At 34.6% G+C, this 27,380-nt stretch overlaps 1 protein-coding gene across 1 annotated transcript; it reads right to left on the bottom strand.

Moving 5' to 3' along the window:
- Positions 1-1,282: 1,282 nt before the first annotated feature.
- LOC131850928 (organic cation transporter protein-like) lies at positions 1,283-23,979 on the bottom strand. The gene is made up of 8 exons (XM_059201338.1): positions 23,664-23,979; positions 13,824-14,025; positions 12,781-12,881; positions 11,830-11,984; positions 9,552-9,811; positions 8,524-8,869; positions 7,386-7,561; positions 1,283-1,658 (listed from the first exon to the last, which is right to left on the bottom strand). The coding sequence occupies exons 1-8, from the start codon at positions 23,891-23,893 to the stop codon at positions 1,446-1,448; spliced, it is 1,683 nt and encodes a 560-aa protein (XP_059057321.1). The 5' UTR covers positions 23,894-23,979; the 3' UTR covers positions 1,283-1,445.
- Between the last annotated feature and the right edge of the window lie 3,401 nt (positions 23,980-27,380).

Genomic DNA, 27,380 nt, shown 5'->3' with positions numbered 1-27,380 from the left:
ATATGGAAATATGGAATACATTCCATCCATTTCTCTCAACTGCGAATTCACACGTTTAAATGAACAGTGATTTTCTACCTCTTTCTACTCCCATTTACGCATACAAATTGTAGAATGTCAATCGAGGACGCATTTTCGTCGTTGTGACAGTGTTTTGTTTTATCCCTACCACATAAGTTTCTAAGTTATATAAAAAATAAATATTTCTCGTACAGAAAGTCCACACAGTATTGTTTTTCTAACTTTCAGATACTGTTAGATGTTCTTTTGTAGTATAGAGTGAATTTTTTGCGGTATACAGTTTTAAAATGATATTCATGGGGAAACATGGATCGAGTGCCTCATGTGTGGGCCCTGGGCACATAATAATAGCGCTGGCCCCGAGTTTTATACCTGGTTTAGCGATTTTTGTAAATAATTTGTGTTCCTTTCTATATTATATCAAACTTTTTAAAGAGTCTCTTAGAAGTTAAGGTTAATTTTTTTAATTTGTTTTTGGTATTCCATATATTGTTATTTACCTTTATTGTTATTTAGTTTTTGTCAATTTTTCTTACCCCAAAGTAATCAATATGACCTAATATTGGAATTAATTAAGTACAAATATATGACTGTTAATAATTACCACAAAAAGATTTTTATTTATAAGATTTGTGGAAATTATGCCTAAAAATGAAATGGTATTCCATATTTGGTCACTTTCCTCTATCTGGTAACTTTCGGACTACAAAAGAGACCGAAGTACGAAATATCAGAACAATAATAAAAAATGAACAGTTTCTGATGGTAATGCATTAACATTGTCGAAACTGATACCTGCTAGCAGCGTTCCCATATATCCTAATTTTGGCGGGACGTTCCGATTTTATGGTAAAATGAAAAATGTCCTGCTATCCGGAATGTTGTAGTCCTGAACACAGAACAAGGAGTACCTCTATGGTCTATAGTCCTAACGACGTCTTCTACATGTAACATACAAAGCTACATATTGTATAACAACTTTTATTTCGTTTTAATATTTCTACTATACGTACGAAATCCTCGAGAATTTTTTTGGCCGCTAGTTTTAGGTATTTTTTTATTGAAAAGTATTTCAATTTGTCTGGAAAAATCTGATAATGCTGGCTTCATTCACGTTGTCGGTGTAACAAAATAGAATTATAAATAATTGTTATTCAAATAAACTCAATACAAGCACTTTTGAATAATCATATTTTATATTCTACCACTCATTCGGAACGCAGGTTCATCACAAGAAGAATATACTAAAAACTTGTGTGTTGCTCTTTTGAATAGAGTTTGTTTATAATAAACAGTTGTTATTCAAAACAATATATTACGAACAGGTCGGGTTTCAAGATGTCTCACAAGGCGATGGTCAGCATCAGGTACTCATAGTCGAGAGCCGATCCCTTGTCCCACCTGACTGGAGTGTATGAGAGGTGTCATGTGCTGGCGGTGAGCGGGGTTTGGCGGGCGAGGAGCGGCGGCGCGGGGGGCGGTGCGGTGGAGTCCGCGTGGGGGGCGCCCTCGCGCAGCACCTCGGCCGCCTGCACGGACTGCGGCAGCCGCGCCCGCCGAGTCTCCGGCACCGCCAGCACCGAGAGCGCGGCCAGCAGCGCGCACACGCCGTACAGCAACGCTTGCACGTACGTACTCTGTCAAACACACCCATATTAACTGCTTTTACACAGGAAATAATGTGTATGTAAATGTTGTCCACATACAAACAGTCATACTCATGTATATAAATGTTTGCACTGGAAGGAATCGAACCAGATCATCGGAAAGTAAGGCGGTGGGCCCAACCGCTAGACCGAGGCCGTCAAATAAATAGGCAATTGAGAAACAAATGAAGTTATATCCAGTGAAACTATACATCGCTAATTTCAAAGATTTGTATGAATACGAAATTGGCCTAGTGGCTATACTTACAATTTTTAGTATACTGGTCGAAAAATTGATTGCAAGATCAAATCCTACTAGTACAAAATTTTTTGTGTTTATCCTGTTATTGAATAATATTTAGAAACAGTGTAAACTAAAGGGTGTGAATAAAAAGACAAAAATATTTAAATTCATACGTGCACAGTACACATTGGTGTTGAGACTATGGATACGAAATCCGATAAAGTTTCCAAAAGCGGCCGCAAGATGTCAGTAGCAACATGCTACAAAAGTAAATCGCAAATTGATATAAAAGAGACTATAGTATGTTCTTCTTGTAAAAATAGATACGAATATAACTGCGCAGGTGTCTCAGAAAAGCGATTCTTTATAATGGAATATGAGAAGCGAAAAAATTGGAAGTGTCTATTATGTACACAAAAACAGAAAATTAGTAAAAATACATTCTCAATCGACCAGTCTAACGTAACATTAAGAAACAAAACAAATAATACAGTAAATACTAAAGACAAAAAACCCGAAGAAACTGTATCTCAAATGTCAATCACATCCATAGATACACCCATGTCTCAAAATTTGGATTCACATATTCTTACCGATACTGATAACTCAAACGACTCATTTTTATCCCCCGAAAAGTTATCAAAAAGTTTAGAATGTACAGTTGGTAGCAAATTAACAACACTAGAATTCCAGGAAGAAATTAGTCAACTTACATCTAATCTTCAGAGCACGCAAAATGAATTAGAAAACATAATAATAGAAAACAATGAACTCAAACGACTAGTATCAAAATTAACAAAAGAAATAGATATTTTAAAAAATTTATGTCATTCACCATTAAATAAAAGCATTACTAACTCAAATAAAAAAAATAAGTACAACATTTTACGATGCACAAACACACCAACGAAGACCCCTCCAGATAATAATTTCAGCACGCCCAAAACCAATTTTAAAGAATGTATGAATCTAGAAAATAAGATATCAAGACTCGAACAAAAACTATCGCGATCTAATGAGTGTATTAAGGATCTAAATAAACAAATTACAATACTTGAGTTGAAGTTGCATAAGCCTGACAATGGAGTTAATAAGACAAGGTTTACACTCGAAAATACATCACTTCGAAGCAAACAAAATACCAACTCCAAATATATATACATTTACAGTACACAACAATGCACTGGATTAGCTTCAGCTTTAATACATTCTCGACAAAATACAGTATATCAAAAATATGAAGTATCAGGCTATACAAAACCGTACGCACCTTCTTTCGAAGTATTAAATAGTTGCCGCGATATAAAGGCACATAAAGACGACAAGATAGTAATATGTATTGGAGAAAATGATACAAATCCTAGACATACTTTGGAGGAACTTGAACTAACACTAAACAAATTAAAGTGTTCTGTCGTAGTTCTAAATCTTTTAAAAAATAAGTCAATGAATATAAATATGCTAAATAATAGTATCCAAAAAATATGTGACAAATATATTAACTGCTATTTCACAAAATGCTATTCTAAAGATTTAACTGTCATCTGTAAATCCATTAATTATACTATTGACTGTATTGATTAAGACCGAATTTATTGTAATCACAAAGAATTAAAGAAACTTATAACATTGAATAGGGCAAGTGCCAAGTCAAAAATTCAAACGTGGAAGAAAGGAACAATCCCCTATTATTTTGGCCATAAAACTAAAGAAAACGACGATTCATGTTCTGATATTCATTCAAAAAAACTGAAACACAAAAAGGGAACAATTCCTTACTACTTCCCAGTTGTAAATCCGACAACATTTTTTCGAGGCTAAACATGAAACAGAGATATATATGAATATTCTTCATCAAAATATTGCTAGTTTTTTTTCTAAAAGAGAATTATTAGAAATAACGTTACACGACCTACAAGACACGTGCAATGAACCGGATATTATATGTTTAACAGAAACATTTTTAAAAAAGGGAAACGATAATTATCTAAAACTTTATAACTACAATATGGTTACTAATTTCTGTAGAGATAGGCAAAGAGGTGGGACTTGTATTCTGGCTAAGGAGAGGTTATTATGTAAAGAATTGCCATTTATAAAAGAGCATTCAGTACAAAAAATCTTCGAATGCTGTGGCATGGAAATCTTACCAAATAAAATTATTGTAATCTGTCTTTACAGGACACCTTTATCTAACCCCTGTACATTTTTAAATAAACTTGATTGCTTACTACATCAAATATCAAAAAAATATAACGGGAAGCTAAAAATTGTTGTGGCAGGGGACTTTAATATAAATACATTAAAACATGGAACAGCATCAAATTACCTAAAAGATCTAGCTCAAAATTACAATCTGAAACTTCATATTAATGAGCCTACTAGAAAAGATTCCTGTATAGATCATGTACTAAGTAATATAGGAAGTGCAACTGCAAAAGTGCTACCACTTCACTTATCTGACCACGAAACTGCCCAATTGTTAAGCTTTCCGGTTGGGGTCAAGCCTCTGAAACCTGCATCTTATTACATTTATAAAAGAGACTATAGAGAAGAAAATATTCTGAAATTTCGTGAGTGTCTGAAAAATCTTTCCTGGTCTGATATTTACGTAGAATCCAACTTAAATGTAGCGTTTCATAGATTTCATGAATCGATAAGGGAATTTTATAAATTGTGTTTCCCAAAATTAAAAATTAAAATTAATACATTTAATAAGCTAAAGATCAGTTGGATTAGTAAAGGCATAAGGCTTAGCAGTAGGGCAAAAAGATCACTGAGATATAAATATTACAAAGATAAGACTTTAGAAAATAAAACTAAGTATAAAACATACTCCAATGTATTAAAAAAATGTATATATAATCTCAAAAGAAACGCAAACATTAAATTCATTAACAGGAGTAAAAATAAATGCAAAGCATCTTGGACTATTATAACAAATGAAATCCACAACATGACATGTGATAATAATATAAATATTTTAAAGACTAGTAATAAAGTATTGACAAAACCTACAGACATAGCCACAGCTTTCAACAACCATTTTATTGACATAACAAATGGATACAAAGAGGAATATTATAAAATGAACTCTAAACGAACTGTGAGTCACTCAATGTTTCTAAAACCAGTTTCACAGAACGAAGTGAAAAGACAGGTTTTATCATTAAATAATACAAATTCTGAAGGATATGATGAAATATGTACAAAAATAATAAAAGACAGCATCGACGAGATAATAGATGTTTTAACTCACCTAATTAATTTATCTTTCTCAAGCGGAACGTTCCCTGAGCTTTTAAAAGCATCCATAGTAAAACCCCTTTATAAGAAAGGTAATAAAGATGATATGGCAAATTATCGTCCAATCACATTAATACCAATTTTCTCAAAGATCTTTGAAAAATGCATGTTGACGCGATTAATGGATTTCTGTAACAAATATGAAATAATTTCAAAAGACCAATATGGGTTCCAAAAAAATAAGTCGACAACACTTGCCTCATTTTCTCTCATAAAAACAATTTTGACAAATATAAACGACAAAAAATACACTACAGCTGTATTTTTCGATCTTTCAAAAGCTTTCGATTGTGTATCCCACAAAGTATTGTTGAATAAACTGGTAAACGTTGGAATAAGAGGCCTTGTCCTGGATTGGATAGCTTCTTATCTTAACAATAGAAAACAATGTGTAACAATCACAAAATTGGATAAATATAATATTGTCACACCTTATTCTTCTGGATACAGATCAAATAAATATGGAGTTCCACAAGGAAGTATATTGGGGCCCATACTATTCTTACTGTATATTAATGATTTAATTGAAATAACTACAAATAAATGCATTGTCTTTGCAGATGACATTTCTATTATAGTAACTACTGATAAAAAATATAAAACATTGAAAGACCACGAAATTGATATAAATGAAACTATAACCCTAATAATTAAATGGCTTGACATGAATAATTTGACAATAAATGTAAATAAAACTAATTATATTAATTTTAATAAATTGAAAAATGAAATCTGTCATCTTAATGTTAACTACAGAAATATACAAATTGAATCAGTTAATGAAACAAAATTTTTGGGTATAATGATAGATCAACAACTTAATTGGACAAAACAAATCGAAAATATTAGTAACAAAATTAATAAGTTTATATATGCAATGAAGCGTGTTAAAAACATAACGAACAGAAAGACTGCACTTACTGCATATCATGCATACGTGGAATCTGTACTGCGTTATGGACTATTAATATGGGGAAATGGTACAAATATTAATAGGGCATTCATTGCTCAAAAAAAGTGTATTAGAGCATTGTGTGGTCTTGCACCGTACGAGTCATGTCGAACACGTTTCAGAGAACTTGGACTACTGACGCTTCCATCGCTTTATATATATGAGGCAGCTGTTTTTGTAAAACAAAATTTAAATTCATTTACGAAAGCAAAGGACATTTATCCAAGAAATACCAGAAATCCTAATAGATTGGTACTTGCTAAAACCCATACAATGACACAGTACACAAAAAACTGTGAAAATATGTGTATAAGAATTTATAATTGCATTCCTGAGACATTAAAGACGAATAAGAAAATATTATTTAAGAAGACATTACGAGAATGGTTAAAAAATAAGGAATTTTACAGTTTAAACAATTTTTTTGACAATGTATAAATACCGACTAGAGAGATCCTATTTAACTATTATTATAATTATTATTATTATTTCTTTCTGTATAGTTAATTATGCATAATTTTAAACAATACTATTTTGCATGCCATTACTATGGCAAAACACATGATACTAAGTTTTAATTACCATCTTTTATACTGTGTTTTTTAAGCAAATAAATTATTATTATTATTATTATTATTATAAAGCTGCCTTTACACTTACGCTCTATCACGTGCGAATCTTCTTTCACGCAGGAAAGAAGAGACAGAAAGAAGATAAACAAAGGCGATAGGCAAAGAGAACGAGACAAACCGCGCGCTCGCGCATTCCGTTCTTCTTTTTTGAGTTGAATTATGACTTATAGCTGCTTTTTGTAATAATTAATTAGTATTGTAAAAAGGAGGACATCTGACTATAGAACAAACATATAACTGTACAGTGTAATTTTCAAATATGCATAAAAAATACATTAGTTAAATAAAAAAAAAACATTACACACACTGTATTTGACATACACATGCATACATAAACCTTTGTTTAATTATTGTTGCGAGTTCAAAAATCTTTGTATATTTTTCAAATAAAACTTCTATATAGGTTTATTATAGAAATTTCACTTCAAAAATATATGTTCACTTTAAAGATGTATTAAGGTTTTTAGTCGCGAAACCAACCACTAGTTATTATCAAAACAATGGGGCTATCAATAGTCACCATTCACAATAACATCTACCGGATATAGAGTATAGTTAACACATGTGTATTGTAGTGTACTGACCAGGAGCGGAGTCTGCGGCGCGAGGATGGAGCCGACGCGTCCGACGAGGGAGCAGGCGGCCAGCGCGGAGCTGCGAGCGTGCGTCGGGAACAGCTCCGCCGTGAACACGTACACAGAGTTGAACGCGAACGTGATCGCCAGCTTGCCCAGGAAGAAGAAGCCCAGCCGGGAGCTGGCTGCACCCAACACACAACACGCACTTTACAATATCATATTTTTTACGGATCATCCGTCATCAGTGGAACGATGCCTGCGCTAACGGTTTACGCTGTGGCACCAGTGGAGGATGATAAGATGAGCATGAGATCAAGTCAGTTAGCATATCGTGACAAATTTACCAAGAATTTATCATGATGGTTTCCAGGGAGAACCGCGTATAGGTTAACCTGACATGGTACATTGCTAGCAATAAGATCATCAATCCACATTACTAACAATCCCCTTTCCCTCATAATGTTATATTAATTAGAATACCAATTACAATACCAGAACAAAGGTGGACGCTGTCCCTAAATTTCATTTCAAAAAGATCCTTACAGTCAACTCAACAGCGTGACGCATAAAAGAATTAAAAAAATAAAATTTATTTATGGAACTGCTAACGGCTCCTCAACTGATGGCAGTGGTAACCGTAGCAGTGAATTATTGGGAGACCTCTCAAGTCTCTCTAAGTGTTGTTATTCCAGAGGTCCAAGCTGTTACGCGAGCGTACCCTGTAATTTTAGTGCCGTATCTCATTCTTCAGACAGAAACAGTTTGTGTTGCTGCTGAGAGGCAGAATTAAATGAGATTACCAGGGATTTATTATTGCAATAATAAATAACAGCTCATAATATTCGCTGATAATAGCTTTGTATAGGTGAATTAGTTTTTAAGATGGTTAAGATATTTTTGGATTTTCCCATTATAGACAAAATAGAAATTCTATTATAATTTTAACTTTGATGTTAATTATATTGTAAATTTTAAAAAGAGATGCATAGTACCACAGCGAAATAACTTTAAATGAACGAATTAATAAGAGCAGTGGTCTTATGTCTGTGGATAACAATGAAAAAAACATTTAAAAAGAGATAAAAATAAATAAAACTAAACACTTCAAAATAATAGTTCAGATTCGTAATCGAGAGGAACTTACAAACAAAATATGGCACGACGCAAGCTACGCCACAGAGCAGAAACGCGACGAATATGCTGCGCTTGCGGCCGAACCTCTCGAGGGCCATCATGATGAGGAGCGAGGCGACGATCTCCATAGCCATGTTGAGCGCGAAGTTGACGTACTTGTCGCCGGCCAGCGTTACCGAGTTGATGGTGAGGCCGTAGTACACGAACGTGGACGCGATCCAGCACCAGCAGCACAGCGCGAACCGCGTCATCAGCACGCGGGACCTCACCAGTGCCATCCACGCGCTGCTCTCTCTCACTTCCTTCTTCACCTCGTCGTTTTCCAGGGCCTTTATCACTTCTTCGTCTAGTATCACCTTAAACAGCAAAATTTACCACTACAATGACAGTCACATCACCCGTTAGTTATGGTACACCAGTACCTAAACACACGACTACAAGCTACTGTTATCAGATGGGGAAGTTAGAAGCATTGTCTACTAGTGATTTGGTAGTGACTACATTTGTCAGAACATTAGAATTACATTTAATTCTCCAGGTGAAATCCTTTATTATTATTTTTGTTATATAACTAATACAAACAAGCGAATGTTTGTTTGACGAAATGTCGGCAACATCATGTTTATCGTACCTCCGTATTTGTAATTTCACTGCCACATCTCACGCATCAATCGAAACTAGGGATACACCGGTAATCAATGTAGACGATTTTGTACCTCGATAGTTATATTTAGATATTTGTAAGCGAATCGGCAACGAACTTACAATTCGCCTGGTGTTGCGGATGCTCATGGGCGGCGGTATTCACTTACCATTAAGTGAGCCGAAGCTCGTTTATCCCCCATGGGTAGAAATCTACTATTTCTATTCCAAACTATTCGAAATTGAAACCTTTAAGAAAAGAGCTTATTGTTCTTGATAATTCCTGCTTGCAAATCCCCGGGTATATCCGCAATTCCCACTTACCATCAGGTGAGAGACAGATCTTTTGTAGTATGTTATAAAAAAAGATGATATTAAATAAAAAGAAAAAGCAACCTTGTTGAGCCTGGCCGCTTTACGTATAACGTTGGCGGCGTCGCGCGTGCGGCCCCTCGCGTGCAGCCACCGCGGGCTCTCGTCCACCAGCAGCCGGTACACGGGCAGCAGCAGGGCCGGCGTGTGGATGGTCCACAGCAGGTGCCGCCAGTACGGGATGCCGCGGGCGATGAACGCGAACATCACGCCGCCCAGACCGTATGCCACGCCTGTTGCGCAGATAAACGCCGCGCGCAGAGACGGCCGCGCCAATTCCACCACTGGATTCCAATATTGTTATAATATGTAGCGTTTCATTTAAATTAGAATACCAAACTGTTGGGTTATCTGATCAGTGGCACCAGAGGCGGAGCGAGTACAAGAGGACTGTTAAGTGGTACCCGCCCATGAAGAGGACACGCCATAGAAGAAGGAACTGCTGCCCGACACCGAAGCTCTATATGTGTAATCCGCATAGCCCCAGAAGGGGGAGAAAGCGAACAGAAGGGCTAAGGAGTAGAATAATAAATTGTAGTGCTGTAATTTGTTGTTCTATCAAGAGAATGACGTGTCATTTGTGGTACCATTCAGTCCAATTCAATACTTTATTATTTAGTTCCCTCAATAGAATAATGCGAGCTTAAGGGGGTCTTCCTATGTGACGGCCTGTTTTTTAGGGATATTTTAGGATTTTTTTTCTACGACCAGTAAATATTTAGAGCTTCAAGTTTTTTATCATTTATTAACACATATATACAGGACAGTATAAATATAAAATTTCAGCTAAAAATATTCAGTCAAACTAGAGTTACAGCGCTCTGAACACCCCCGCCTCGAAAAAAAGAGCTCCCACTTCCTCCACGATTCCGGCTGATCGGCTTATCTGAAAAAAAAAAAAAAACGGCGTTTTAATTTGTAGGCTTAAAAGCACGGAATGACCTATAATCAAATGAATATAAAAAAAATTTGATTTTTGATAGACATTTGAAATAAAAGTTGCAAATTAGGCGTTTTTTTTTTTTGTTTTTTGCTATAAAAAAATCGAAGTTTTGAAAATTTTCGATTGATAATAGTTCATTCCATGCGTTTACATATATTGAGTGTGCCCTGTAAATTTCAAGTAATTCGGTCCAGCCGTTTCTGAGATACAATGGAGGAAAGTTTGAAAAACACAGTTTTGGAAAAACGCGTTTAAAGTTTCAAGTCCGTTAAAAACTATTAAAATATCAACTTACTCTCAATCGGCGATGCCTGGTCCATAGAGTATTCCTTCCTCTTCCTCGTGAAACTCTTTTAAAGCAGATTGTTCAGCTCTTGAGTCAATCCTGGCTTGTTTAACGACATCACTTACGCGCCGCTCAGAGCGTAAGATTCGCTTTTCATCCCGTTTCTCAACATACGCTTGGGCTTCACGACCAACAGGGCATCCCATAATCGACATAACTTTTAAAATACCTTGAAAACCTTCATTAAAGATAATAACTGCTAAGTAGCTAGCAATTTCAACAACTTTGGGACCAGAATGAAGATGTTTAGGAGCGAAAGTCCAAATCAAAGAATTCAAAGATTCGTTATTGTTTTGTGTCTCTGCTCCTAAACAACGAATTAATAATTCGTCTTTCGATAAATCTTCGAAAACCGGTTTGATAGCTTCTTGGACTTGCGGAATTAGAGGTGGTTTATCGTGATGAAATTGGTCCAGTTCATTATTAGCTTCAGCCTTACGCCATTTACACCAACTGTCTTCGCCTTCTGGACAAAATTGATGCTGAGGGTTTTCATCAGAAGAACATTTGTGATAGTACGTTGCCCAAACTTCCTTTCTCATATCTTCAAGCGAATCTGGATGGCGTCGAATTGCTAATCCGTAGAATTTTGTAAAATATTATAACAATAGAAATTTCTGTTTAAGTCTGTAGAAACGTGTCTAAACTTGTATAAACAAATATATTAATAAAAGGGAGGCCAGGTATAAAGCCGACGGTACACAATAGGCCCGGTCTCTAACTGCCAACTCACCGCTCCGAACCGCTCTTTCTTTTACCTGCTGTATCTTTAAAACGACTTCGAATTTTCTAAAATCGCTTTACTACCGTATTCTAGACATGTTAAGGGAGCAATTTATGAAAAAAAAAATCGATTTTTTCAACCCATCACATAGGAAGACCCCCTTAAGTCTTAATCTAACTGAAAAAGCAAGCAAGCGACGGCCTTCTTAAACAAACATTCCAACCATCAAAAATCAATCGGAATTTAAGAAAATAAATTTATATCATTTTAATAATTTGTAAGAACCTACTCATGACGTAGGCAGCACTATTGAACCCGTAGCCCAGTGCTGCTTCCAAGAACTCCAGCGTCAGGTACATGTAGTAGTTGATGGAGAAAGCCTTTATAATGCCCATGATGGCTGCGAAAGCTGAGAAGACGCAGAACGCTGTGCGGCGACCACGTCTGAAACGACACGATATAAAAACGTTTAAAGTAGGAATCCATTATTCGTAGTCATAATCATGATGTTAGCCATTTGGATATCAAGTGTGTAGTTGAGCATGACGCTGTAACAGCAACGCTGTCACTGGGTTTCTTTTTATTTTACTTTTTCTCTTCTGTAGTGTTTAATATCTCATAGATCAAGTTTGTGGAACTGTAAGTGGCCAGCAAGCAGTCAGTGAAATTGATGGCAACATGGTAACCTTGTGTATTTGTATAGTGTGTATCTATACTAATATTATAACGAGCATTATGAGATCATAAGAAGTAATGTCTGGATTTGGGAGAAGGGGATTATAAGAATATAGGGCTAGTACCATTGATAGTACTGTATTAGATCGACCGCCACATAGTTCCCCTTGGAGATATTGTAGCCAATATCTGGTTATTTAATCTCCATCTCACTCACTCACTCTCTTAACATCCTTCACCGGTGAACTGCCAGCGTATATCGTGAGTGCAGTGCACCTCCTTGCGTTAACGCTATACGCTGGCAGGTATCGATCGATCCTCCGTCCAATTCAACTAGAATCTAAATTATGACGGCTTGATTGGAGGTTTAAACTCTCTAAAGACTAAAGTCGTATAAGTCAGGCAGGTTGGCCTTCAGCCGCTCCAGAAGTCATTCCGTGAGTTTGTTATCGGCGGTGAACCTGTAAAGGCCAGCTGCGGTCAACAGCATTAGAGTAATCCGAAAAAAACCTAGAGGATGTTGCCCGTGTGTGCTGGTGTAACATATAATTGAATACGTACTAACAGGTCGGACATGTAACCGGTGAGTATGAGGGCGAACGGTAGCGCAGCATTGCGCACCGTACCCACCATCGTACGCATCCACTCGCGGCACGCCAGGTCGAACTGTAACAGACACACACACCCACGTCCATTACCAACGTGTAGGGGCTATCCGGCTCATGTCTTTATAGTTGTCGTTACACGACACATTCTTTCACGCACAATCAGGAGCGTGCGTGATTGAAGAACGCGAGAATGCGCTAGCTGGCGGTGCTGGTGGTCTTCCTCGCTCTATTCATCTACATTTACATATACATTCTTTCCCGCGTAAAAGAGCATATGTGTAAAATAGATAGAAAATCCTTTATTCAAATAAACTTAGTTTAAGCACTTTTGAATAGTCATTACAATTTTTTTAATCTACCGCTCATTCGGAAAGCTGTTTCATCACAAGAAGAATGAGCAAGAAACTTGAGTGTCGCTCTTTTAAACAATCGTTGTAAGTTTACATTAGGCATAAAGACAGCTAATGTGAGCGTGGTGGTTGAAAGATGAGACATAAAATATATAATAACCTCTATCTTGATTACGCAGCCGGCAAACAGCTTGCTTTGTAAGCCTCAGTTGAAGGGATTAATATTTACATAAGGTACTGAAATTACAGGATTATAATATCTTAGTCTTGAAGGGCAACGCATACATGATCCGTGATTAGAATGAATATAGGTGACGGTAACCTCTCATCAGCAGAACAAACCCGAATACTAAAACTTCACTAAACGATTACTTCCGGGACGAACGCGAGCGCATAGACACCTATATAAGTAAACATTGTAAAGAATCTGGCTTAAAAAATACAAGTAATTCTACTGCGTTTCTTGCTAGTTCATCTCAGTTGAATCTCTATACTGAACTGGATGGTAGGGAAATTATTATATAAAAAAATTGATTGCTAAAAGTCCAACATGAATTTTCAATTTGAATTTGATCATCAGGTGGACCGTCAGTTTATTTACCATTCTAATTACAAAATAAATAAAAACAAAAGTCAGACAATGAGAGTACCTCTGCAAATATGGTGTTCTGATTCTCGTAAACGAAGTGCTCGCAATTGATGATGGAGCTGCTGTGGAAGTGGTCCCTGTCGCAGGTAGTCTTGTCCGGCTGTAAGGGCTCGTACCGGTGGCAGGTGACGTTGGGCAGCAGCGCCGTCGCCGTCTCATTGGCGAAGTTACTGTACGGGCCTTCGCACTCAGGCACTGTGCACCTGAAATTTTACATCAACTACATGAAACAACAATTTTGGGGTACACGGCAAACCCGTAGCGAGTCGGCTTCAATAAGGCGGCGATGGGTTTCGGCATAAAATATTACCTGCGTTGATAATTTTCCCCAAATTTTAGGTAACTTGGGAGAATAGGGTCAAAAAGTGGGAAATATTTTTGGTACATTTCAAACCAAGCATGAGGGTCTGTCGAAAATCTTCCGTCTGAGGTTTTTGTTGGAACTAGATGTCATATATGATTTAATCAAAATTGAAATTTGAAAGGTGTCATTTCAAACAGTAAATTTCTTGGGGCACTTGTCCTGTGACGGCCGCCAGTTGGTACCCATACACAAATTGTTATATCTGGTCTGTTCAGGGTTACGACTGCTGATTAAATTGTTTTCTTTAATGATAGAAACAATTGATTCTTATGTAGGACATTTTAGCCGCTTATGAACGTGAAGTTTTCTCTTATAATTAATACTTTTTCCAACCGTTCAGTTCAGTATACAGATTTAATTCAGAAGAACTGGCAAGAAACTACACTGAATTTCTTTTTAATTGAACAAAACCTAAATGACAAATTTATAGTATTATGTTAAAATATTACAAATAAAATTATATACGCAATGGACGTATTAGTTTGATCAGGAGATTTTATTTTTTTGTCTTTAATAAAAATATTTGTTTTTATTTTCTAAATAAAAAGTGTCCTAAGTTCATTTTAATACCTCTAAGAACATGTGTACAAAATTTCATGATGATCGGTTCAGTAGTTTTTGCGTGAAAGCGCAACAAACATCCCTACTATCACATTTATAATATCAGCAAGGATTTACATATATATTTATAGGATTATTATATACAATATGTACATAAAGTACATTTAGGTGAGCACCTAAAGTTATACATATGTTATAAGGTATTTCCGAAGAGCTACTCGAACATTGGGATTGCACACATCTGATAAGATAGCGAAGTTGTTGAGCCCTGTACTCTTCACAAAGAATGCACCTTATTTTCAGGCAAGGTTACCTTATTATCACCGAGTTCATATATCAAGGAAGTGGTATAGTAACGAGCATTCTATGAATGAAATCTTTGTTGTGCCATATATTAACTGGGAATAATTCCCGGTGTATTTCTACATTGGGCCAAGTGACCTCTACTCATTCTCATGCTTTCACAAACTTAATTTGAGAAATGATAAATTCCCGAAGGCTGGATTTCACGAATCACAGTATAAACTAGTTCAAGGAAACTGAGTTTAGCGTAAACTAGTTTAAAGATCGACGTTGATCTCGATATACTTAAATGGAGTTCACCAGCATTATATTGTAGATCGCGTTTACCAAAACGAAATTTAGATTTTGATTCGTTCACAGTGTTGCACGTTCATAAAATAATATTATTATTTTTACACTGCTGGCAATTTTGTATTTATTTCCGATATTATATTGTCAAAAATTTTATTCATGACTATTTGAAAAGTCACAGCTGCTCGTTAAACTCGTTTAAGAGGTAACCGTAGGAAATCAGACAGATTTTATAAACGAGTTAAACAAAAACTAACAATAGAATAGAAGAATAGAAAATCATTTATTCAAATAAACTTACATAGAAGAACTTTTGAATAGTCATCACATTTTTTTTAATCTACCGCTCATTCGGAAAGCTGTTTCATCACAAGAAGAACGAGCAAGAAACTTGTGTGTTGCTCTTTTAAATAATTTTATTCTTACTTTACAATTTAAGTTTAAGTGTGTGAATACAAACTACCGATTAACTAATTTAATTAAATAACCAAATAGAAAAAAATATTGAATACACAACAACTGGTTAAACAATTAATAAGAGGAAATCAGTCATAGTGATTAGAGCAGACCAGTCCCTACAAGCAGCACCCTATGTTCAGATTGTAGCGGTGAAATGCAAAATAAAGTTAAACTCGTTTAAACGTTTTAACTGAGTTTAGCTCGAACTAAACTCAATTAGTTTCCTCGGTGAAATTGGGCCTCGAATAATGTTGAACGAATATATTAATTAAGAGCTGTGTAAAATATCGACACGTTGAAAGGAAGCTGTTTGAAATATTGTTGAACACATTGTTACTTACCTATATACCTACTACAATATTTCAAACATTTTATTATTTAGTTAGTAATGTAAGATACATGTATGTACATACTCGTAGCCTTCGACGTTGTCTTCTCCATTGGAAAAATTTCTACATGCTTTGAAAAAAGATTGAAAGATCGAGTATAGTAGTATATACTTATACACTCATTTATACATCTATCTGTAATAGATATATAAATGAGTGTATAAGTATATATGTTGTGTATTTTAGTGTATTTTTTATCTTTATCACCCATATTAATCAGATTACATAGTTTTAATATAATTTATTTTGTGTACCTAAAGTCTGTGTATACAAAATAAAACATGTAAAATACATATAATAATATAAGTCTAATCTTACCTGATATTATACACATTGTTTCATTGGATGGATGTTTGTTAGATTTTAATGAAACTTTACATTATATAATATAAATGTCACTCGGACAAAACCGCGGGCACAGATAGTATATAATATATTTAATATTTATTTTTATTCTGTTAATTTTACTGAAATTTTAATTGTTTTTATAAATGAATTTAATGATGATTATCTATACGATTTGATTATTAACTGAGGTTATTGACATGTTAATTAAATAATTCATTAATGTATTGACATTATATAAATTAACAAGCTGTTAGCTTGTAGTTTTTCCCGCGACTTCGCGTGGAATTGAACTTTACTTTTCTAAAATAAATGTAGCCTAAGTTACTCCTTATTACATCCGCTACCTGCCAATAAAAGTCTCGTCAAAATCGGTCCATTTCATAGATTAGCTAGAACAAACAGACAGGCAAAAATAATATTTTTATATTGATATGCATGTAGTAAAAACGGTTATTTCAATATTACAAACAGACACTCCAATGTTATTTATATGTATAGATTTGTTATGTGGTATGATATGATATGAGCAGGACGGCGCGGCGATGCTACAGATGCTGAGCGGCGGCGGTGCGGTGTGGTGGCACTTATCGTGCGACATCACGATAAGATAAGTAGGTAGGTCTGTACGTACCCACTGTGACGAATATAGAATATAGACGAGGAGTCCGTTGTGTATTTTTAGAAAACCATCGCAGATATTTGTGTCTTTACCTAATTACGGAAATACACTGTTATTACCAACATATATACACAACAATTCATTACAAACGAGTATACATATCTATATCATAACAACCACAATACCAACACACCAGATATCACTGTTGCGAGCGCATGATTAAAGTCAATATGTTACTTACTGATAATGTTCATTTCTTAGTATGTTTTTGGGAAATGAAATGAGATGAATTTATTTGGAGAAAACACACAGTTGTTAGTGAAATGTCCAGATTTCCAGTTAATATTATTATTGGAAACTATTTTTTTATTTTATAGTATTCTTTGCCGCTTCTTTTGTGGCGACCTCCATCCTTTTTGGCCTATTTCTTTTTTTATCCTCTATATGTGTTCCATTGTTTTTATTGGCTACTATTTAATTGCAACAATTTATAGATGTGTAAATTTTAAATAAAAATATATTAGTTAATTAATCCTTATCCTTACTTCCTTACTAATATTATAAAGCGAAAGTAACTCTGTCTGTCTGTCTGTATCGCTTTCACGTCAAAACTACTGAACTGATTTAAATGAAATTTGGTACACAGATAGTCTAGACCCTGAGAAAGGACATAGGCTACTTTTTAATGCGAAAAAGGGGTTGTAAAGGGTTGAAAGGGGGGATGAAAGATTGTATGGAAGAATCAGAACTGTAATTTTTAAGCTAGAAGCTTGAAACTTATTTTTGAGGCGGTTGATTAAATATAAATAAATATGACATTCAAAGTTTTTAAAAAAAATATCCTTAAGGGGGTAAAATAAAATAAGGGATGAATGTAATGTAAATTCGTCACAAGTGTCGTCATTATCAAAAATAGATGCTTGAAACTTATTTTTTAGGCTAATGATTGAATTATACGGAATTTTGTAGCTAAAACGATGAATCTTTTTATTTGGCTTTTATTGGGTTAGGTCATTAAATATTTATTCATTATTTACGTGGACGAAGTCGCGGGTACAGCTAGTTACTAATAAAAGTACCTGCACTGGTGTTCGTTTTATAATATTACTTTAGACAACTGAACTTTTCGAGTCCCAGTAATATGTTTGAAAAGGATAGCAGGAATATTCTAGGAAACGGTTCCTAATGGTTTTAAAGGTAGGTAAATATTTAAATATAATAAAGTTTAGTTTTTGTTTAGTTAAAGATTATGTTATCTGTGGTTAAAGTCAAAGTCAAAATAATTGATAAACATAGGACCTTCGGGCCTCTTGTGCATGTCATATTTTCTATCACTATTCCTACCATCAAATTCAAATTCAAATTCAAAAATCATATATTCATTTTAGCCGCTTATGGACGTCGAATTTTTTACATTATAATTTTAATTTTTTTCCGTTCTTATGAACGTCGAATTTTTTTTAAAGCCAGTTTATTTACATTATATTTATATAGGTTCTATTTTTTTAAATGAAAATCCCGTGCATGAACAACTATTGTCATGCACGCTCGTCATTCAAATAATCGTTTAGTGAGTAATTGGCCTTGCTCATTAAATGATTTAACAGTTGTTTTGAATTTATTTAAGGATAATTCCAATATATCCTTCGGTATGTTATTGTAAATTTTTATACCTATTCCCATAAAATACCTATTGACTTTTTATAAACGATACATCCAGTTCGGCCAGCCATTACAGGCGGATAGGACTAGCACGAAACTCAACTGGAATGTTATTTTGATTAGATAGACAAAACTACACTTAGTTTTATCTATTATCTGAGTACACAATGCAAATTGTATTTTATGAAAATGCATATGCGATAGCATATGCTGGAGGTCACGCTATTCTCCCAATTTTGAATTTTAATGACTGTGAATTGTTATAAACATGTTCCACTATTATTTGAAAAAAATACGAGCTGAGTTTCTTGTCAGTTCTTCTCATCTCGATATCATTCCGAACTGACGGTAGATTTGACATATCATAAGAGTCTGTAATAGACCTACATGAATAAAGATATTTTGAATTTGAAAGTTGTACATCACTCCTTACATTCGGGCCGCTGACTGGTACGACAATACCTTATTTTTAAATATTTATGTTATATATTGGTTGCTATGATTTTGTTATTCCTTTATTAGCTCTTCTATTGCTCTTGCTTTCATATAGTTTGTTACGACATATATTTTTATAATATACTGTTACTTTTACAAATTGCATCTTTAATTACCACCATCGTTGGCTGCACCCACCCCCGCGCTCTATACACAGTCCCACATAAAAGTGTTTAATTATAAAATCGAATCAAAAATAATTTATTCCTGTAGGACATTTTAGCCGCTTTTGAACGTCAAGTGTCTTTGTTCATATTTCCTTACCGTTCCTTATACGGATTCAATTTATATTTACAACTAACTGTACCGCGACTTCGTCCGCGTGGAATTTAACAAAAAAGTTAATTAGAGAATTTTTCTAAAATAAAAGTAGACTAAGTGACTCCTTATTACATCAGCTACCTGCCAATAAAAGTCCCGTCAAAATCGGTAGAGCCATTTCAGAGATTAGCCGGAACAAACAGACAGCCAAAAATTGTAAAAAAATGTTATTTTGGTGTATGTATTTATATTCATATGCATGTAGTAAATAACGGTTACTTCAATATTACAAACATAAACTGCAATTTTATTTATATGTATAGATTATTGCTAAATTGTTACACATAACAGTGTTATGACAGAACTAATGAAAACAATAGGATTGCATTGTTGACAACGAAAACTCTACATAAATAACAATTTATAAATTTATACATGTGTATTTTTGTAGCCAGCTATAATGTGTAATTAATTTAACATAAAATACAGAATCTAATATGTTATGATATCCAATATATATGGGGATTGTTGGTTATGTGGATCTTATTGCAAGTAATGTAACATGTCAGGTTGACCTCCACGCGGTTCCCCCTGGAAACCATCGTGAAAAATTCTTGGCGAATTTGTCACTATGGGCTACCTGACCAGACTTCATCTTATTATCCTACACTGGTGCCCCGCCAGCGTAAACCATTAGCACAGGCGGGTGCACCATTCCATTATCATCTATAAAAAATATATTATGATAATAATATTACGACTACATACCTTTAATACCTTTGTAGTCCTAGATATCGATTTATTTCTTCTTCCATTATTCGATACAGACATATAATTTCAAAACATTTGATTTCCTTTTCCGAACAACTGGCATCGTTACTAGTTATCCGAAATTTAAGAAATTATCGTTACTAGTTATCCGATATTTATTTTTGTTTCATCAGCATGCATTTAATAAGGACTTAAATTAATTTTGTTACGAATGTCGTTTTTATTTGTTTGTTGTTTAATATTATTTGAATTGTTTAACGTTAAAGTAAACGTTATCAAAACTTATTTACAAGTCAATTTTATTTTTGCAAGAATATTGTCAAGGCTGTACTAAATATTAGTTCAATAAACATTATTATTATTATTTAAGAAGTTATCGTTACTAGTTAACCGAAATTTAAGAAGTTTTTATTACTAGTTATTTGGGAGGAGTTTTAATAATATTTAGCATTGTTAGCTCCTTCGTATATCTTTATCGTATCCGCAATTAAAATTCGTAACAACATGTATGTAATGCATGTTAAATTATTAACATGTGTGTACACATACATACTGCTAACAACAGTCACGTTGTCACAAATATGTGTCACAAGTGTTGTTTTTTTCAGACTACAGTAATGCTGTCGGCCGCAGCTGGTCTTTACAGCTTCACCGGACGATTGGGAGTGCAGATGGCACTCCAAACCAAAGGAAGGACTTATGGAGCGGCTGAAGGACAACTCCCTCCAAGTGTTGTGTTTTATAAATCACAGCTGATGAATAACAAATCGAGATCAATTTTAAACTATTTCATTGGCGATTAGATGTAAGATTTTTGAGTTTAAAAATCAGAAACAATATTTAGTATCAGAGGTCTATTCAATGAAATTTTATATTGTAAGTATCTTATACCTTGTTGGGCGGTAAATATTTTTATTTGTAAGTTATCGAATGTCGAGAGTAGACGATTATTAATATCGCTATTAAAATAGGGGTTGATAATAAAACGGTGACAATTTTGGGTTGAATGTATTTTTTAACGCAGAAAATATAATATCAAATGTGTTTAAAATAGAAACTATTTTGGGGTGAGCTACCCTATAAAATATAGTCTACTTCCTACACACAAAATGTAATAAGAAACAAAATCGGTCAAGCTGTTTCAGAGGGTTTTGTTACGAACTCAAGAGTTTTATATATTAGGTTAGCTGACCCAGCAAACGTTGTTTTTCGGTTAAATTAATATCGCTATTAGAATATAAGGGTTGATGGTGGGAATGTGAAAATTTAGGGTTGTATTTATTTTTAATGCCACATATTAAAAATAAAAAAATGTTATGCAAAAAATAAATTATAATGTTAGGGGTGGACAACCCTTATAACTTAGGGGTACGAAATAGATAGTAGCCGATTCTCAGCCCTACTTAATATGCTTATAAAATTTCATAAAAATCGGTCAAGTCGGAGGAGTATGGTAACTAACTTTGTGACACGAGAATTTTACATATAAGATAATCTATACATGTAAATAAAATTGCAGTCTGTTTGTAATATTGAAATAACCGTATTTTACTACATGCATATGAATATATATACGGTACATACACCAAAACAACATTTTTTACTATTTTTGTGTGTCTGTTTATTCTGGCTAATCTCTGAAATGGCTGGACGTATTTTGAAAGGACTTTTTTGGCAGGTATCTAATGTAATACATTTATTTTAGAAAAATAAAGTTAAATTCCAAGCGGACGAAGTCACGAGTACAGCTAGTTATATATATATCGCGTAACATTTCGTTCATATACATATATATAGTCACGTAGATATATATTACGTACATTACAGTATTTGCATATTTCTTTTGTGTACACGTGACTAGTGTTTTATCATCGCAGATTATGATTACAACATGTAATCATGCAGAGGAATCTGTAGAAATCTAAATATCACTTAATTCCTGGCAATAAAGATATTTTATTATTATATTTAAGTAAACGTGACGTGCCTTTATTTATACATCTATACATATCAATAAAATTGGAGTGTCTGTTTGTGAAATTGAAATAACCATTTTTTACTACATGCATATGAATATAAATAAATTACATACACCAAAACAACATTTTTTATCATTTTTCCTGTATGTCTGTTTGTTACGGCTAATCTCTGAAATGGCTGGACCGATTTTGACGTGACTTTTAGTGGCAGGTAGTTGATGTAATAATGAGTAACTTATAATAATAATAATAATCTCAGGACAATTCACACAGCGCCATCTAGACCCAAGTTAAACTAGCTAAAGCTTGTGTTATGGGTACTAGATAACTGATACATATACATAGATATTTTTTTTATAAATACATACATATTATACATAGAAAACACCCAGACCGACACAAACAATCATACTCATGAATACAAATGTTTGTGCCGTGCGAGGAATCGAACTCGCGACCATCGGTCGTAAAGCGGTGTGCTAGACCGCTAGACCACCGAGGTCGTCGTAACTTAGGCTACTTTTATTGTAGAAAATAAAGTTAAATTCCACGCAGACGAAGTCGCGGTCGCAGCTAGTATGAAATAACAATAGCAATATACTTGTGATTAAACAGGTGTCTAGTTGTATATATTTTCAGCAATAAACCGACCTACATACTTTATATTATTGTCATTAATAAAATACCTATTTTTTAATTTTATTCAAATTACAACTAATTTATTTAGTTTTTTTTTCGGACTACACTAATGCAGGCCGCAGCTGGCCTTTACAGCTCCACCGGACGACAGGGGGCGAGTGCAGATGGCACTCCAAACCAAAGGAAGGTCTTAAGCGCTTCATATGCGCTCAATACTTCATTTAATTAGTTAAATAAAAGTCATTCTGTAAATAATATAATTGTAGTGGACCTTAACTTAAAACAGTTTAAACAAACTTAACTTGAAACAGTCATGCTCGCTATAAAGTTCAAACTTGTGGCGGCGTGGTGGGCCCGTGGTGATTCGTGAACGGGTGCTGCTTGTGGGGACTGGTCTGTTCAGGTTGCGTACACTGATTATATATTTTGTTCTTTGCAATAGCATATGCTGGTGGTCACTCTATTCTCACAAATTGGAATTTTAATGACTGTGTATTATTATAAACATGTACAACATTTATTTGAAAAGAATACGAGCTGAGTTTCTTGTCAGTTCTTCTCATCTCGAAATCATTCCGAACTGACGGTAGATTTGACATATCACAAGTATCCGTAATGACCTACATGAAAAATATTTTGAATTTGAATTGAATTGAATTAACCTTATTATTTCGACTAATAAACATTAAACATAACTCACCGGAATGGAACTTGGTCAGCAACGAACACGTAATTCAAACTATACATGACTGCAAACAGATTGGGTATGCACAGCAACACCATCACATAACGCTGGTAAAAGCCGAAGGGTCCCAGTTGGTCCAGGGCCGTCTCCAGCACGTCGTCAGCGTCTCCAGGGGCGCGGGATATTTTGGTCACGGACAGCCTGGATGAGCTGGAGCCGGAGTCACTGACCGCGCTGCGGCCCATGTCTGCCGTGATGCGATCTGGCGTTACGTCGGCATCTATATTGGAGTGGCGCTCGCGGGCGCCGGCGGCTGACACTGTGCGCTCCTCCATATCACACTGAGAATTGATGTCTTTACGTGAACGCGGCCGAATTGATAAGAAACGTACGCGTCCGACGAATATTATACCTAAACATCATTATAATGTGGTAGCAGTTGCTATACAACGACCTATTGTTGTATCGCCACAACCAAGCGCCATAGAGTTTTGTTATGTTTGATGAATCATATTGTTTTTGGATCTAATTATTGTACATGCTAGTATGAATATAAATACGGTACATACACCAAGTATGTACCGTATATATATTCATACTAACTGTCTCTCGCGTAGTAGTAAATATTATTATTAATTAGGTGTAGTTTTTGCTGCTTTACTTTTGTTTAGCGTGTGTAAAAAATTAGGGCCTACAAAATCTAAGAAGATTTATACAAACTTTCATCCCCTTAGGGGTGGAATTTATCAAAATACTTTCTTAGAGGATTCCTACGTCATAGTAGTGCTTTATGCATGCAAAGTCTCAGCCCGATCGGTTTAAAATTGACAGTTTCATACAGACTTTCATCCCCTATTTTATCCCCTTGGGGGTAGAATTAATCAAAATCCTTTCTTAGCGGATGCCTACGTCATAACATCTGCCTGCATGCCAAATTTCAGCCCGATCCGTCCAGTGGTTTGGGCTGTGTGTTGATAGATCACTATGTCAGTCAGTCACCTTTGAGTTATATATATTTAGATGTATGTAGTAAAAAACGATTATTTCAATATTACAAGCAGACATTCCAATTTTATTTATATCTATTAACTAGCGCACACTAGTTGTGCCGTACAGTTTCGCTTGTTGTTTAATTTAAAAGAAATAGCGGGTATATTCGTCCCCTCATCCAACCCAAGGCATGCGTCGTTGCTTCGTCTTTGTTAGACTCCAAACGCTCACAGCGTGATGATAATAGTCTATCAATACATATAAATAATAATAATAATAACCTAGGACAATTCAAACAACGCCTTCTAGCCCAAGTTACGTAGAACTTATCGTACGAAACAAGTGTTAGAAATATTTCAACACATTTTTTTGGAAATACATTCATTCAATTCAATTCAATGTATATTACATTGAAAACACCCAGGTAACTAGAATCAATAATACTCATGAATATTGGTTGTCCTTGCGAGGAATCGAACTCGCGACTGAGGAAGTAAATCGGCGTGTTAACCGCTAGATCACCGAGTTCGTTTTTAAATTTCGAATCGAAGCAATCAAAGTATTTTTAAATTCGTATAGGTTTTGTTCAATTCAGACTTCTTTTAACCTTTAGTCCTTGAGCCAAGCCCTAGTTTTACGGTTTGAGTTTGGTTTGGCCTTTTATTTTAACAATAATAGTATTTATAAGGCAACAGTAACATATGCAACAATATAATTCAGACGTCTGATTACAAACTGCGTTAACTCACAATTACCACGTTTGCGAATATCAACTTTAAAGTTTAAGTTTAAAGTCCATTTCCGGTTTACAATTTGAGTGGCAAGCGATATAATATAATATAGGCCATATTATATTTAGCTTAATGACTAATGTATATGAGATAATAAATATTGTAGTTTTGTATTCATAGGAACTAACGACGCTCAATGCAAAGTTGTTGTAATAATAATAATAATAATCTTATATATAAAATTCACGTGTCACAATGTTAGTTACTATACTCCGAAACGGTTTGACCGATTTTTATGAATTCTTATATACATATTCAGCAGATCTGAAAATCGGCTACTATCTATTTTTCATACCTCTAAGTAATAAGGGTTGTTACCATCCCTAACATTTTGTTTTTATTTTTTTGGACAATTTATTTATTTTATAATAATGAGGCATTAAAAATACATACAACCCTAAATTTTTACCCTTCTATCACCGACCCCTATTTTTTAATAGCGATTTTAATTAATATGGCAAAACAACGTTTGTTGGGACAACTAGTAGGTATATAAAAAAACCCTGAAGAATACACACAGCGCCATCTAGTCTTAAACTAAGCAGAGCTTGTATTATGGGTACAAGACAACTGATATAAATACATAACTATATATATTTAAAAAAAAAAACATATATAGTACCCTAATAATAATACCCTGGCAATAATGATAGAACAATGACATAGGAATAATGATACTCATGAATATAAATTGTACTTGCGAGGAATAGAATCCATAACCATCGAAAGTAAGGCGGTGTGCTAAGTCGCTAGAAAAGCACAAGTTTTTTTTATATACATATATACATAGGAAGTGGAAGGACTTATAGAGCGGCTCAAGGCCAACTGTTGTCTGCTGGATACAACTTAAGTCTGAGGGCACCTTTAGGGTTTGAACTAAATTCTTAGTTCGTAATTATGTTTACACTGGCGATTATAATTCGATTCATATAATAATGTAAGTAGATCGATACAGTTTGTATTATAAGCTACACACCCGACGGCACGTACTGAAAATCTGCACTGAGTCTTGGCCGCAGCACTACTTTGAGTGGAGTTGTATTAAAAATATTTTGAGCATAGATTTAGCGACTATAAACTCTCTATGGTTCCTATTCATTCTATAAACATACCTACCACACAATCGTATGCCACATTTTTAATTGCACAATGTAATAAACGCTCTTGTTTTATCTTGACAGAAGTTGAAAGTTTAAAGTACCTACTTACCAGTACATGACGAGATACGAGTAGGTACTTAAATATCTTTCTTATTTTACGAGCTCGTCTTACCGGCCGCGTCATTATATAACTATTATTACATAATTTTTGATACTTATATTTTATACTATACATGATATTTTTTCCAAAAATTAAATATAATTATTCTGTATTGAATGTTTAATTATATATTTAAAGCGCCTGAAGTAAAATTTATGGCAACATGTTACGCGCGCGTAAATTATAACTGAATTATTTTAAAACTTTATATATAATAACTTTATTATAAAACTAATCGATTTATTTACATTTTTTGGAAATTCTGGTTTATTTCGGAACTTATCATAATTACTTTTATGTAGAGATTAGTTCATTAGTTTTAATAAAACATAGTGTTTAGGGAGACGCCAATATGTAACATTATTAAGGAAGTGGGTACTGTAAAGTAAAAAGTAACAGATACGATAAGTAGGTCAAATTTGTTCACTCCAAATTAATATTTATAAAACTACACCTTTCAAAGTGTTAAAGAAACTACTGGTGGTACTATGGTTGTTATCTTGAAATAACCTGTACACTATCGGTCAAGGATCACGCACAGATAGCGAAGCCGCGAATACTGCTCACTATTCGGACCTCTTATCACGGACCCTCGGAGGGTCGCGTTACAAACCGGCTCGTTCGGCTTATTGGTCGTTATCGGCGCAAGCCGCATGACCTTATGGCGGACGTGTCTTCTGCTGACCGCTCA

This window comes from Achroia grisella, unplaced genomic scaffold (genome assembly GCF_030625045.1).
Source record: "Achroia grisella isolate CSIRO2021 unplaced genomic scaffold, CSIRO_AGI_Agris_v1 utg780, whole genome shotgun sequence".
Classification (NCBI taxonomy): Eukaryota; Metazoa; Arthropoda; class Insecta; order Lepidoptera; family Pyralidae; genus Achroia; species Achroia grisella.
The sequence above is the reverse complement of the archived record's forward strand: the minus strand, read 5'-3'. Positions and strand labels throughout refer to the sequence as shown.